The sequence below is a fragment of the Vulpes lagopus genome, chromosome 12, assembly GCF_018345385.1.
Source record: "Vulpes lagopus strain Blue_001 chromosome 12, ASM1834538v1, whole genome shotgun sequence".
NCBI lineage: Eukaryota > Metazoa > Chordata > Mammalia > Carnivora > Canidae > Vulpes > Vulpes lagopus.
In genome coordinates this window covers 6,445,630-6,458,924 of record NC_054835.1, presented here as the reverse complement: position 1 = coordinate 6,458,924, position 13,295 = coordinate 6,445,630, and the positions used below count along the sequence as shown (strand labels likewise).

Genomic DNA, 13,295 nt, shown 5'->3' with positions numbered 1-13,295 from the left:
GGAGGGAGCCGACAGTACACAAACTGTATCAAGAAAATGACAACGATGTAGCAAAGACTAACGTGTTTTTGGTGATTTTCTTTAGATTGTGGGTAGTATGCATTTTATTTACTTGAATTCTCAGTTTTGTCAATCTCAAAAACAACTTGCTGTGTAATCAAATGCATAGCACCTCTGTCCCAAGCCCACTGGCCTTTGGCCTCCAGCTGCAAACTGCAGTGGTTGAATGAGAAGACTTGAACAGGCTCTTCCAAAAAGAATTTCCTGACCTTCTTTGCTGACTCTCAGAGCCTCCTGACTCCATCCCTACTCAAACTTTCCCTCCTCTAAGGTCTCAAAAGGTTTCAGCCCATCACAGCACCAATGCCCATTGCAAAGAACACATGATTTATTAAAGACAACTTGTCATCAACAGCACTGATTCAAGGAATAAAACTAATGAACAATAGCAGACTCACATTCTGACTCGAGAGTGAGACCTGCTGAGTTCGTACTGCCCAACCTATAAGTGTCCAAAGTCCTGGGGGCAGCTTCCCAATTGGGAAGCCTCAGGCCCTCTGGTTCTCAGGGCACTCCCTGGAGAATCTCAGGAGGGGTATTCCCCAAGGGTCTGTCCTTTCCTTAGGCAGTATCCCACTGGGGAGCACAGCCTCATCTGGACAGGGTCCTTTGCTCTTGACCCTCATTCCAAGGTCAAGCGAAGAGCACTGGACCTAAGCCTGCCACTGAGGCGAATCAGATGCAGTGATTCAAGTAGTATGGCCCCAGGAGGGAAGGCAGGGAGACAGGCAAGAGGGAGTGCATGAGGTGTCCTGGGCAGTCTGCTGGGTCCCAGGCTGGGGCCTAAGCCTCAGGCTGTAAAGGGGTCAAATCTGGGACTGAACCACCAGCTGACAAGTTCTGAGAAGAGGCTGAGTCAGGCTGCCAGGCCTCGGGGAAGCAGTGTCTCTGTGCCATGATGGGGGCTTGCAGTCTGGACTCCATGCCAGCCCTCCTATATCACTTATCCTCAGTTCCAGTATATAGCTCACAGCCCTCCCAGCCAGGACCTGCTGGATAATAGGGACAGTCCCAGAGGTAGGGGGAGAGGATGCTACTCTGACCTTGGAAGGTCAGGAAGACTGTCTCCAACTGCTTTTTACCCTCCTGGCCCCACCCTTCACCACCAAATCAAGCACTAGCCAGTCTGCAATAAATAACCAGGAGTCTGAATAAATAGTAAAAAATCTCCCAAACTGTATGTTGGGAGAGGAGGAGGCAAAAGGCAAGTGCATAAAGTCCCAGGAGCATCCAAGATACAGTCTGGTATAGGAGCCACTTGGAGACAGCTCTTCCTGGCCCACAGCCAGGCCTGGGCTGGCAGTACAAAGTCCTGGCTGCCAGACTCAGGAAGGCTCCGGGGACGGGCGGGCCACTGCTGGCCAGTCTGAGAGGCTGGCCTACTACACTGCCCAGCCTTCCAGACCCAAACCACCTGCATCCTCACTATAGGAGGAAGGGCTTAGTCAAAATAAGCCCACTCCTCCCACAGTCCAGCAGCAAGTGAAACCAGCTGCTCCTGCTCAGAGTGCCCCTGCCCCAAATCCTGGAACTGCCCAAGCAGGTGACCAGGGATGGGCAGCAGCTCCTTCACCCTGCTTGGGGGGACACCTGGCTCTCCGGCACTGACAGGACCCAGGGCTTTGAAGCTCAGGGAGGCTCCCATTGGTCCCACCTGCCCTTTAAGGGACTTACCACCCTGGGCGGGGACCCAGAAGCCACGGGAATGACTGCTCTTCTGAATCATTCAGATCCCAACCCCTGGTACAATACCACTTTCATGTCCTTTTACTTTAGGAAAGAAGGGCCTTTGGGGGGAATCCTGGAAGATCCAGCTCTCTCCCTCTTCTTCCTCCAACCCTGGGCAGAAAGGAGGGGAAGGGGCCCAAAGCTTTGTGGGCCATCATTTCTCAGCAGCTTTTGGTTTCCAAGATTTCTGTTGGGAACACATTCAGGGCCCTCTAGTGAGGCAGTGTGGACTCCTTCCCAGTCTGTGGGACCTGGGGGTCTAGGGCTGGGGATGGGCACAGGGCAAAACTGACCCCCAGGAACTTTGCTAAGCCAGACTCCTCAATCTGTCTCTGGGGTTCAAGGAATGAAAAGGAAGAGGGAGGAAGAGGCTGGGGATAAGGCACCCCAAGAGAGAAGGGCAGAGGGCGAATGGAGAGAGAGTCACACACACTCTGGAAGTGAGGGAGACAGAGAAGAAACACCAAAGATATGCCCACCCCCTCACGCACGCACTGACAGACACACACACACACACAAGCAGCAGACACCTGGAGGATGGAGAGACACATACACACCTACCCATGACTAAAGACAGAAACACACACTCAGTGGGAAAGGGATAGAGGGTGTGACCTGGGCCTGGCAGCTTCTTAGCTCCTTCACAGTGTCACCTTCCCCACAGAGAAGCCTAAGCACCAACCCCCAGAAGTGGTTTCTGGCTCATTTGCCAAGCACCTCCTGCAACCAGAGCCCAGAGGACCAGAGCAGGAGAGGAGGAAGGAAGCAGCAGAGCGGAGGCAGGGAAGGGCCCCTGCCAGCCCCCAGTGCCCCCAACATACCCCTGCCCCAGGAAACCACCTCATGAGCTCCAGCCTTGCTCGGCAGCCTGGGCAAAAGGTCCCCGGGTCAAAGAGCAAGGAGGAAGCCAGGGCTGGGTGGTTAAGGAGCATGGCACAGTGTGCCCCTGGTGGAGCGGCCTAGGGAGAGGGAGCCAGATGAGGAGGCCTGGAGTGGGCCAATCCTGCAGCTTCCCCTCGGGGTGGCTGGGATCCCACAGGCTCCTGCGTGTCCCAGAAGCCAGGACACAGGGGTGAGTGTCTTCTCTCCCAAACCTGGGCCTCCTGCCAACAGGCTACTTTGAGTCTTGGAGTTCCTTGGCTTTCTGTAGGATCTGGCAGACGTCTGTGATGGGGTAATCCTAGGTACGGGAAAGGTCAACAGTAGGCCTCTGAAGTCAGCTCAGCCTTCCCACCTTTGCCACACCCGTGCCCTTCCCTCTGAGCCCTGAGCTGCATGGACAGGGACCACAGGCTACCAGATGCCACGTTCTGCCCAAGCCCCTGAAGAGAGCTAACACTATACCCACCGCAGCACTAGCTTACCCAACCCAATCAGCACCAACCAGTATCACGGCCCCTTCCTTAGCACCAGGACCATCCTCCCTCATCTCTCTCCTGCCCTCAGACCCGAGTGCTATTCATAACGAGCCAGAGAGTGGACTAGACAGTGCTTACGCAGTAGTTCACCGGGTCACCTCATCAGTCTGATAAGAAAGTTACTGTGACTGGATCTATTTTACAGACCTGGTCAATCCAATTGTGAAAACTAACCCCAGGCCAGGCATTGAAGAAACTGAGGCCTAGAGAGGTAGTCCGGTGGTTTAGGTCACGTAACTAGCACAGCAGAACAAAGATGTGGCCCAGACCTGTCTGGTACCGCACCAACATTCTTCACCGCTATACCCCACTTTCCTCCCCCAGGTCCAAGCACTTTCACCAACAAGCACTATAATGTACCAGGCACTGCTGTGTCCCAGGCACAATGAACCTATGTGGAACATTTGGTCCAGAGACGCCAAGTTACTCTTAGCAACACCATACTCAAGTGGTAAAAGCAGGATTCAAAACCAGATCCAAACCAGATCTGCCTTGGGGACCTGGACGCTTATGCCTTGTTCCTGATTCCAGCCTGCCACAGCAGCTGGCATGGGTGGCTGCTTGGTAAGCATCTGCCTCACGACTAAAGACTGAGCTCGCCGCTCCAAACTCCGTTACCTGCAGGAGCCGCATGTTTATGGTAAAGTCCCCTTCCAGCAACTGGTCCCGGATCAGTCTAAGGAAAACAAGCAGCAAAGGTGCTGGAACCCTGGGCCACTGAGTGCCCAGCTCCTTCCTCACCACCCTCAGTGTGACCCTCGCCCAGGAAGTCCAGAGGTTCCCTCCTCATGAGAGCAGCCCCTGCCCACCCCTCTGCTGGTGGTCACACTCACATGAGCATGGCGCAGCAGACAAGGAGGAGGAAGTCAAAACGGTTGTCGTCGGCGAAGAGGGAATCCCAGATACGGATGACGTCGGGCAGCAAGAACTCCTGGGACAGCAGCAGTGTCAGCCAGCGGAAGGCGAAGAACTGAGGCTTGATGTTCTGCTCTTGCTGGGGAGACAGGGGCATGGGGCGGGGTGCTCGGCAGCCACGCAATGCCACACAGCAATGAGACCGGCCACATGTTTCAGCACCAGGCACAGAGTGGGGAGAGCCTCAGCCAGCCAGATCTTCCTAATTTCCAGTAGAAGCCAGAAAGCCAAGCTTTCTTATGAGCTCTCTGGATTTACCAATAATGACTCTAATTCTTTTAAAATACTGTATGGATTATAACCTTGGATTGAGGGACAGAGAGACCGTTATCAGCACTTAGTATAAGCCTAGCTTTGTGCTTAGCATGTTAAACATATCATTTCATTTATTTACTTCATATTACAGCCTTACATGGCCGTCATTCCCCATAGTATGAGCTCTCTGGTCAGCCCCAGTGATTATTATTAACTGAAAAATTGTTAAAAAACAATTTTTCAAAATTGGGCAAAAATATAATTCTGTATCTGTTTAAAAAGACCTGTTTATATGTATTTTCTTATTCACAAACCATTTTTGTTTATACAGTTTCCCTTCATGAAACTATTTTCTGAAATAGGGAATGCCACTCTAATAACTTTATATATTATCTTTAATTTTTAAAAATGATGTTCACTGGAGCACCTGGGTGGCTCAGTTGGTTATGTGTCTTTCAGCTCATGATCTCAGGGTTGTGGGATCGAGCGCAGCGTCAGGCTTCCTGCTCCATAGAGTCTACGTCTCTCTCCCTCTGACCTCTCTCGCTCTTGCTCTCTCAAATAAATAAATCTTTTTAAAAAAATGATGTTTGTACTTCTTTCTCAGAGGACTACCACCAAGCTACAGTCATCTAGCATGTGGTAAATGCACTGTGCAGTGCCTGGCACATGACAGGCACCCTACCAGCTTCCTCTTCCCTCCCAGCCCGCTAGACTCCCATGTCAACTGCTGCCTCAATCTCCCAGTCGCGCCCCAGCACTTGCACCAGCACCCTCCAGAAGGAACAGCCATTTTCCATCCCTGGATTCAAGCTGGACCTTGCCCTAGGACACGCAGGAGGCCTGCCTATCTGTGCCCCTTCCCGTCTGTCTGCCTTGTCCTGGTGGTCCTAGTGCTCCTCACCAGTTTCAGGTAGAGTTCCATGTCCCTATCCTTCAAGGTGGAATACACCTTCTCCATCTTGTAGGTGATGCCACATTGCGAGTCATCCAGGCTCTTGATGAAGTTGTCCCGGATCTCAGCCATGAGGTTGGTGAAACAGAAGAAGGTGTCTGCCTCGGCGTGCTCTGGAGGACAGGGGCAGGGGGAGGGCAGCTGCAAGGAGACTGATGCTCTCTCAAGTCCCACCCTATCTCTCACCCCATGTCTCACGTATGTTAGGGCTTTCCCCCTCACCTCTGAGCCTCTCTGGGCCACCCACTCACCTGGTCAGGCTCAGGTGCTCCTCTATCCTTGACCATGCCCCACCCTCAGACTAAGGACAACACATCTTTCTTGTCACATCTGGCAACTCTGTACTTTCGCTTAGCAGCTATCATAGATACATATCATCTTCTGATGATGTTTTTCCAATCGTTATATATTTAAATCCTTGTCAATCATTCAGCTTCCTGTATATACATCCCTCTTCTCTACCAGAATTTCAATTATAAACACTGAGATGAGGAAACTCCCAACATTCTAGAAAGCCTAAGCTGGAAAAGATCTTAGAGACCATCCAAGTCAACCCCTCACATCTGACGGAGGGAAGATGGAGGTAAGGAAAGGGAGTTGTACAACCTGATAAGGCCTATCACTCTGGTTTTCCTTGGTCCATTTTTCTAGGGAGTTACATGAGGGATGTGGGCAGCCAAGAGCCCTCTTACCTTTCCACTCGCTGTTGGGGTCGGTGGCAAAGGTATAATAGAGGGGCCCCACGATCTCATTCATGCCCTGTACATAAGCAATGCCAGGGTTGAGCTTGGCATAGATGAACAGGATGCGCTCCACCACCTCCCAGTGGGCCTCGCAGCCATTGGGCAACACCTCATACTCATTCAGGGATGACGGCGCAGAGTTCTTGTGTGGGGAGCTCATCTGCGGGAGGAGAGGATCTGGTAAGGTGGGTGGCATTACAGATAATGTGTTCTTGCCAGAAATGTTTACCATTCAGCCTACCATTCAACTTCCAGCTTATGGGGAATACACAGCAAAGCAGAGCGTGTCCAATATTATGAAAAGAAACAAGCAGACAAATCTACAATGTGGGATATTCCACAAAACAGCTAGACTAAAGCCTCATTTATGTGATAAAAGCCACTATGGTTACCTCTGAGGTGAAGGGATACTGACTAGGAAGGGACATGAAGGAACATTCTGTATGATGGAAATGTCCAGTGTCCTGATTAGGTTGGCAGTTACAAGGTATATACATGAGGAAAAGTTCATCCAGTTGCATATATAAGAACTGTCCATTTGGGACGCCTGAGTACCTTAGCAGTTGAACATCTACCTTTGGCTCAGAGCATGATCCCGGAGCCCTGGGATTGAGTCCCACATTGGGCTTCTAGCATGGAGCCTGCTTCTCCCTCTGCCAATGTCTCTGCCTCTCTCTGTGTGTCTCATGAATAAACAAGTCTTTAAAAAAAAAGAAAAGAAAAGAACTGTGCATTTTACTACATGTAAACTATACTTTACCTTTTTTTTTTTTAATTTTTTTTATTCATTTGAGAGAGAAAGAGCATAAGCAAGAGGAGAGAGAGGGAGAGGGAGAAGCAGACTCCTCACTGAGCTGGGAGCCTGATGTGGGGACCCCGGGATCATGACCTGAGCTGAAACTAGATGCTCAACCATCTGAACCCCCCAGGTGCCCCTATCATTTACTTTTTTAAAAACCTTTAAATAGGGGTACCTGGGGGCTCAGTTGGTTAAGTGTAACATCCCAAGGCAATACATACACCTTGACTGGGTCCTGGTTGGGAAGTCAAACCAAAAAATATTCTTAGCACAATGGAGGACATCTGATCATGGACTGGATATTGGGTGTTAGTGTGGAATTATTGTTAATCTTCATGGATGTGATGGTGGTAGGGAGGAGGATGTCTTCATTCCCAGGAGACACCTGGTGAAGTTCTTGGGGGTGAGGGTCAGAGCCTGTACAACATATTCTATCTCTACATAATATACCCACAAATTTGGCAAAACGTTAACAACTGCTGAATTTAGTTAGAATGTATATAATTAAGCACTGAGAATGTATATAGTTGGGACACCTAGGTGACTCAGCAGTTGAGCAACTGCCTTCAGCTCAGGTCATGATCCTGGAGTCCCAGGATCGAGTCTCACATTGGGCTCCCTGCAGGGAGCCTGCTTCTCCTTCTGCCTGTGTCTCTGCCTCTCTCTGTCTCTCATGAATAAATAAAATATTTTTTTAAAAAAAGAAAGAGAAATGTATACAGTTGAGCATTGTATTCTTTCAACTTTTCTGAAAGTTTCAGATTTTTTTAAGTTTTATTTAAGTCATCTCTACATCCGAGGGGTTCAAATTCACGACCCCAAAATCAAGAGTCACATGCTATATAGCCTGAGCCAGCCAGGGGCTCCTCAGATTTTTCAGTAAGAAAAATTTGAGGCAGCACACCTGGATGGCTCAGCAATTGAGCATCTGTCTTTGGCTCAGGGTGTGATCTCAGAGTCCTGGGATCAAGTCCCATATCAGGCTCCTTGCATGGAGCCTGCTTCTCCTGTCTCTGCTCTCTCTCTGTGTCTCTCATGAATAAGTAAATAAAATCTTTAAAAAAAATAAACAAACAAATAAGAAAAATTTAAGGGGAGCTTAGGTGGTTCCATCGGTTAAACATTCAACTCTTGGTTTCAGCTCAGGTCATAATCTCAGAGTTGTGTGATCCAGCCCTGCATCAGGCTTTGTGCTAAGCAGGGAGTCTGCTTGAGTCTCCTCCTCTCCCCATGCCCCTCTCCCATGTGCACACACATGTGTGCTCTAAAATAAAAATAAATCTTTAAAAGAAAAAGAGGGCAGCCCCAGTGGCACAGTGGTTTAGCGCCACCTGCAGCCCAGGGCGTGATCCTGGAGACCCTGGATAGAGTCCCACGTCAGGCTCCCTGAATGGAGCCTGCTTCTCTCTCTGCCTGTATCTCTGCCTCTCATTCTCTCTCTGTGTCTCTATGAATAAATAAATAAAATATTTAAAAAAAATAAAAAATAAATTTAAAAAAAAACAAAAGAAAAAGAAAAAATTGGGAGAATAAAAAGGAAAAAGAAAAAGTTGGAAGATAAATAGAAGAGAATCCCAGTTAATGAGGGATCTTTATGCAACAGAACAGAGGTCTCAAAAAAAACCCAAAAGAACAGAGGTTTCCAACAGTGGTGCCAGCAGGAGCCTCAGGTGCTCTGCAAAGATTCAGGTGCCTGGCGTTATCTGTGTGAGACAGCTATAGGCACAGGAAGGTAGGGATAGTATATTAAGCCACACACTGGAAGCACACAATACTGAAGACAAAGTCCCTCTTCCATCACACACACACACACACACACACACACACGGGTATATGTGCACTCACACACACACATATCACTACATTTCCTGAGAGCTTTCTAAGTGCAAGACAGTGCTCTACAAGCATTCTTCCATTAAACCCTCTGTACAATCTAGAATATCTGCTCAACATTTTTAGGATGAAGAAACTGAGGCTCAGAAATGTTAGGTCACGGGACGCCTGGGTGGCTCAGTGGTTGAGCGTCTGCCTTCAGGTCAGGGTGTGATCCCGAGGTCTGGGGATCGAGTCCTGCATCAAGCTCCCTGCGAAGAGCCTGCATCTCCTTCTGCCTGTGTCTCTGCCTCTCTCTGTGTCTCTCACGAATAAATATTTTCTAAAAAAATAATATTATTTTATATAAATATATATTATTTTATTATAAATAATAAAAAAAATTTTTTAAAAAGAAAGAAACGTTAGGTCACTCATCAAAGGCTCACAGTACGTAGCGGCACTAGGACTTGAACCCAGATTGGCTGACTCCAGACCTGGAGGCTAGGCTTCAGAGAAGTGCTTTCCAGTTTTCCAAAAATCTACAGAGCCACGACCTGCTTTCATCCTCTTGGCACTTCAAAAGCCAGGAGGATGGAAATATTATGCCCAGTTTATAGGAGACAGAGGCCCAATATCACTTCCAAAGTCAGATGAATGTACAGCTGGAACTAAACTGTCCAACCACAGGCCCAGCGGTCCAGGGATGAAGCTCCTGGTCATATTCTCTGCCACCGGGACCAGACTGAAACCTAAAATGGGTAAGAGCTTGGCTCCCAGACCCCTATTACTGTAGTGAAATGAATGAAACCAGGTCCCCACCTTGCCCTATAGCCAGGACATCAACTGTTAGTAAGAGGGTTGCCCACAAAGCCAAGCATTCTGCACCTTTCAGCCCATACAACTCTGTCCTAGGCATGGGGACAATGGGATCAGCTGTAACGGCACTTGTTACCCTGTAGCAAACGGCTGCTCTCCTAAAGAAAGAGACTTGGTCACTCATTCTACTTGGGGAGAAAAAAAGCTGCTGCAATATTATCTGTCACTAGCTTGTTGGAGATTAGAGAGGAGGGTTTTTCTACTGTTGGAGGACAATGAAAAGTTTTAGAAACAAGCTGGGAGTTCCACACACCAAAGCCTAGGTGTCAATTAAGGAATAAGGAAGGGGTACCTGGGTGGCTCAGGGGTTGTCTACCTTTGGCTCAGGTCCTGATCCCAGGGTCCAGGACCCCTGCAGGGAGGCTGCCTCTCCCTCTCTCTCATTAATAAATAAAATCTTAAAAAAAAAAAAAGGTAATAAAGTAATATGCTTCATTTGGCTATAAGCAGCTTCTCAGAGTTACAGGAATCTGCCAGAAGAATGGGATTCAATAACTCAGCATGACTTAGCCAGCAAAGTCCTATCAATTCTAGCTCCTGGAAAACCTGGCTGGCTCAGTCAGCAGAGCGTGCAATTCTTGATCTCAGGGTTGTAAATTTGAGCAACATGCTGGGTATAGAGATTACTTAAAAAATAAAATCTTAGAAAAAAAAAATTCAAGCTAAGTCTCTCAGCTCCACCCCTCATTCCACCCCGGTCTTCACTGGCCCTTGCCTGGATAATGCAGCCACCTCTGAACCTCTATTCTACCCCTCCGATCAATACCTCCACAGGCCCCATGGCAATGCTTTACAAAGGCAGATCTGAATCATGTCACTAGCCTGCCTAGAACACTGCAAGGCTCCCCAGTCCTCAGGACCACTATTTTTGCCAGCATCCTTCAGTAGCCCTACCCCTCTTTGCCCCCCGCCCCTGCATCCTGCCTCCAGCCAGGCTAGACCCCACTATTTCCTGAACACACACTTTCTCCTGCCTGAAGCCTCCATGTATGCCCTCCTCTCCACCTGGAATGAGCTTTCCACTTAGTTTCTGGACCCTCAGTTTCCATATCGCCTCCTCGGGGAAGTCTTCCTGGACACCTAGGTCAGGTCAGCTCCCCACTGCCATTACTGCTTCCACCACACTTTCCCATCAAGAGCCATCTCCTCTGTTGCTCCTTCACCCTATGGTAGGGCCCTTCCCTGAACTCCTTACACCTAGCTTTTGATACATGACTTGCAGAAAGAGCCCTGGAGGTAGACCCAAAGTCACTCTGGGTAACTGTCAGGGCAGATAGTCATGGGCCCAGTGGCCAATGCTCCAAGGGAAGTATGAAGGAAAAAGCTGTCATGAGGTATCCCTGGGGCCCCCAGGTTGGCTCTCACATTTGTGACTCCACTCCGGTTCCGGGCCACTGTCTGGGATTTTAGCGTTGTCTGTTCCACCCGCTTTCGAAGGGTCTCAAACTCATTCTGGGGATCCAGGATAAGAAGGCAAGGGTACTCGGTGGCTCTCTGGAAGAACGATATATCTGGGCACAGCCTCCTGTCAAGAGGGAATAGCATAGAGTTTTGTTACTCAGGGTGGAGGTTTGGGGCATTTTTTGCATGTTTTTAAAAAAATAAGTAACATTTTATTTTTAAATGTTCAGGTTTTAAAAAGTAATATATTCATATTATATATAAATATGCATATATACACTCATATATACATATGCAAACATATACCCATCTTACCGTGTATATTTGCCAATAAAATTAAGTGTCCTAACTGTCTTGTAATCCAACTCTTCTCTTAAACCATAAACATCTCTCCACATCAAAAATCTTTATCTAATATGCACAAGGTGTTAAGTGTAGCGTGGCTTAAAATGGGGACATTGCACATTATACAACAGGATCACATTTACAGCTGACGTAGGAAAATGTCCAAGACAGAGGGAGAGGAAAAATCAAGGTGGGAGACAGTCTCTAGAATGTGATCAAGTTGGGTTTGTTTTGTTTCCAGTTTGACTAAAGGTATAACCGACACACAGCACCATGTGAGTTTAAGGCACAAGTTTTTCTCATGTATGTACGGCAGCATAGGCATATTTTCCAGACTTCTTACACATAGCCTATCACAAATCTGCCTTCCAGGGGATCCCTGGGTGGCTCAGTGGTTTAGTGCCTGCCTTTGGCCCAGGGTGTGATCCTGGAGTCCTGGGATCGAGTCCCACATCAGGCTTCCTGCAGCATGGAGCCTGCTTCTCCCTCTGCCTGTGTCTCTGCCTCTCTCTCTCTGTGTCTCTCATGAATAAATAAATTAAATATTTTTTTTAAAAATCTGCCTTCCAGAAACACTGAACAATGTGCTACAGTTGCTACCAGTGAGAGACAAAACCTCTCTCTCTAGAACCAGATTGAAGACATGGTTCTTGACTCAAACTGTTAAGACACCTTGTGGACAGAGGCTGCCCCAACACCAGCCTGAGAATGCAGGAGACAAGCCCCCATTTGCATCCTGGTTGAGCCACGTGCCGGGCTGGGTGTCCACCTGGAGCCTTCTGAAGATGGGCCTGGGCAAGATGAGCATACCCTGGAGGGTGAGCACCCGGAGACACAGCTGACACCCACTGAAGGCAGAACTGAAAGCAGGCAAACAGACTCCAGAACTCTAGCTCTAACCACTCAGGCCCAAGGCAGACAAGCCTCCCTTACAGCTCCTCACACAGCCTTGTGGGAGATTCCACCCGCTGCCAGACTCATCAACCCCACAAGACAGCACAAGCGTGTTTCCACATTTCTCTGCCAAGTGGAAAAGCACACCCACGTACACATTGTAGCTCATGATTTTTTAAAAAACAAACATCTGACCCTGTCACTCCTACACTTAAAACCTTTGCACAACTGCCCTATATGTCCTTGGGATCAAGTCCAAGGTCCAATGCCTGCCTCCCTCTAGTGTGGCTTCAAGCACATTGGCTCTCATACTGTTCCTGGAATGTGCTCCCATGGGCTTTCCAGGGCCTTCCTGCAGGCAGCTCTCTGCCACCACAGCCTTTTCCTCCCTCTTCACCTGAGGCCTCCCACTCCTGAGACCTCAGCCAAGGCTTCCCCCAAACTCTTAGAGCACCCTGAATTCTCCCCTCAGAGCATTTACCACAAATGCTAATCATATGGAAGATAGGTCTTGCTGAATGACTGTCCCCCCCGTCCTCTCCACCAGGTTCTTAGCTCCTAAGAGGGACCATGTCTGTGGAGTCCATCCTCAACCCTGAACTTAGCACAGAGCCCGCCATACAGTGGGGCCTCAATATCTGCTGCAGGAACAGTCAGCTGAACCCCTACATTACGTCCAGGGCATGACACTAAGGCAGGGAAAAAGGAGAGCCAGGCACCCGCCTCGCAGGCCAGCCCCATTCACAGGCTGACATCACTCGGGCCTGGACCCACCTAGTGGACAACCCCCTGGAAGTTCCTCAAACACCTGTGGGCATGCTGGAAAGCACAGGCCTGGGAAACTCCCCAGCAGTCCCAGGGGCCAGCATGTAACTCCCAGAGCCCCACTTACCGGACGTCTTTGTCAATCTGCAGTAGCACCTCATTGTCCTTGAAATACGTGTTCCACCGGCTGTCAGGGTTGGGGTTGAGTGGCTGTGGGGAGAGAATCAGCTGCTCTGTCCTAGGTCCAACAGGACCCCAGGGGGCAGACTCCAGTCTGGGGGCCTGCGCAGAGGCCCCACTGAGGCTCTGAGTCAGCCTGGGAGCTA

At 49.1% G+C, this 13,295-nt stretch overlaps 1 protein-coding gene across 3 annotated transcripts in view; it reads right to left on the bottom strand.

The window, feature by feature from the left end:
* Positions 1-65: 65 nt before the first annotated feature.
* The window catches only part of TBC1D13 (TBC1 domain family member 13), a 28,559-nt gene continuing 15,329 nt past the window's right edge, over positions 66-13,295 (bottom strand). For 2 of the 3 annotated variants that reach the window (XM_041724318.1, XM_041724320.1), the window contains 7 exons: positions 13,097-13,179; positions 10,930-11,089; positions 6,024-6,234; positions 5,281-5,444; positions 4,040-4,200; positions 3,825-3,882; positions 66-2,968 (listed from right to left, as the gene is read on the bottom strand). In XM_041724318.1, the coding sequence (XP_041580252.1) occupies positions 2,903-2,968; positions 3,825-3,882; positions 4,040-4,200; positions 5,281-5,444; positions 6,024-6,234; positions 10,930-11,089; positions 13,097-13,179 (903 nt within the window). In that variant the 3' untranslated portion in view covers positions 66-2,902. The remainder of the gene's footprint in view (positions 2,969-3,824; positions 3,883-4,039; positions 4,201-5,280; positions 5,445-6,023; positions 6,235-10,929; positions 11,090-13,096; positions 13,180-13,295) is intronic. The other variant, XM_041724319.1, reaches the window with a different exon arrangement.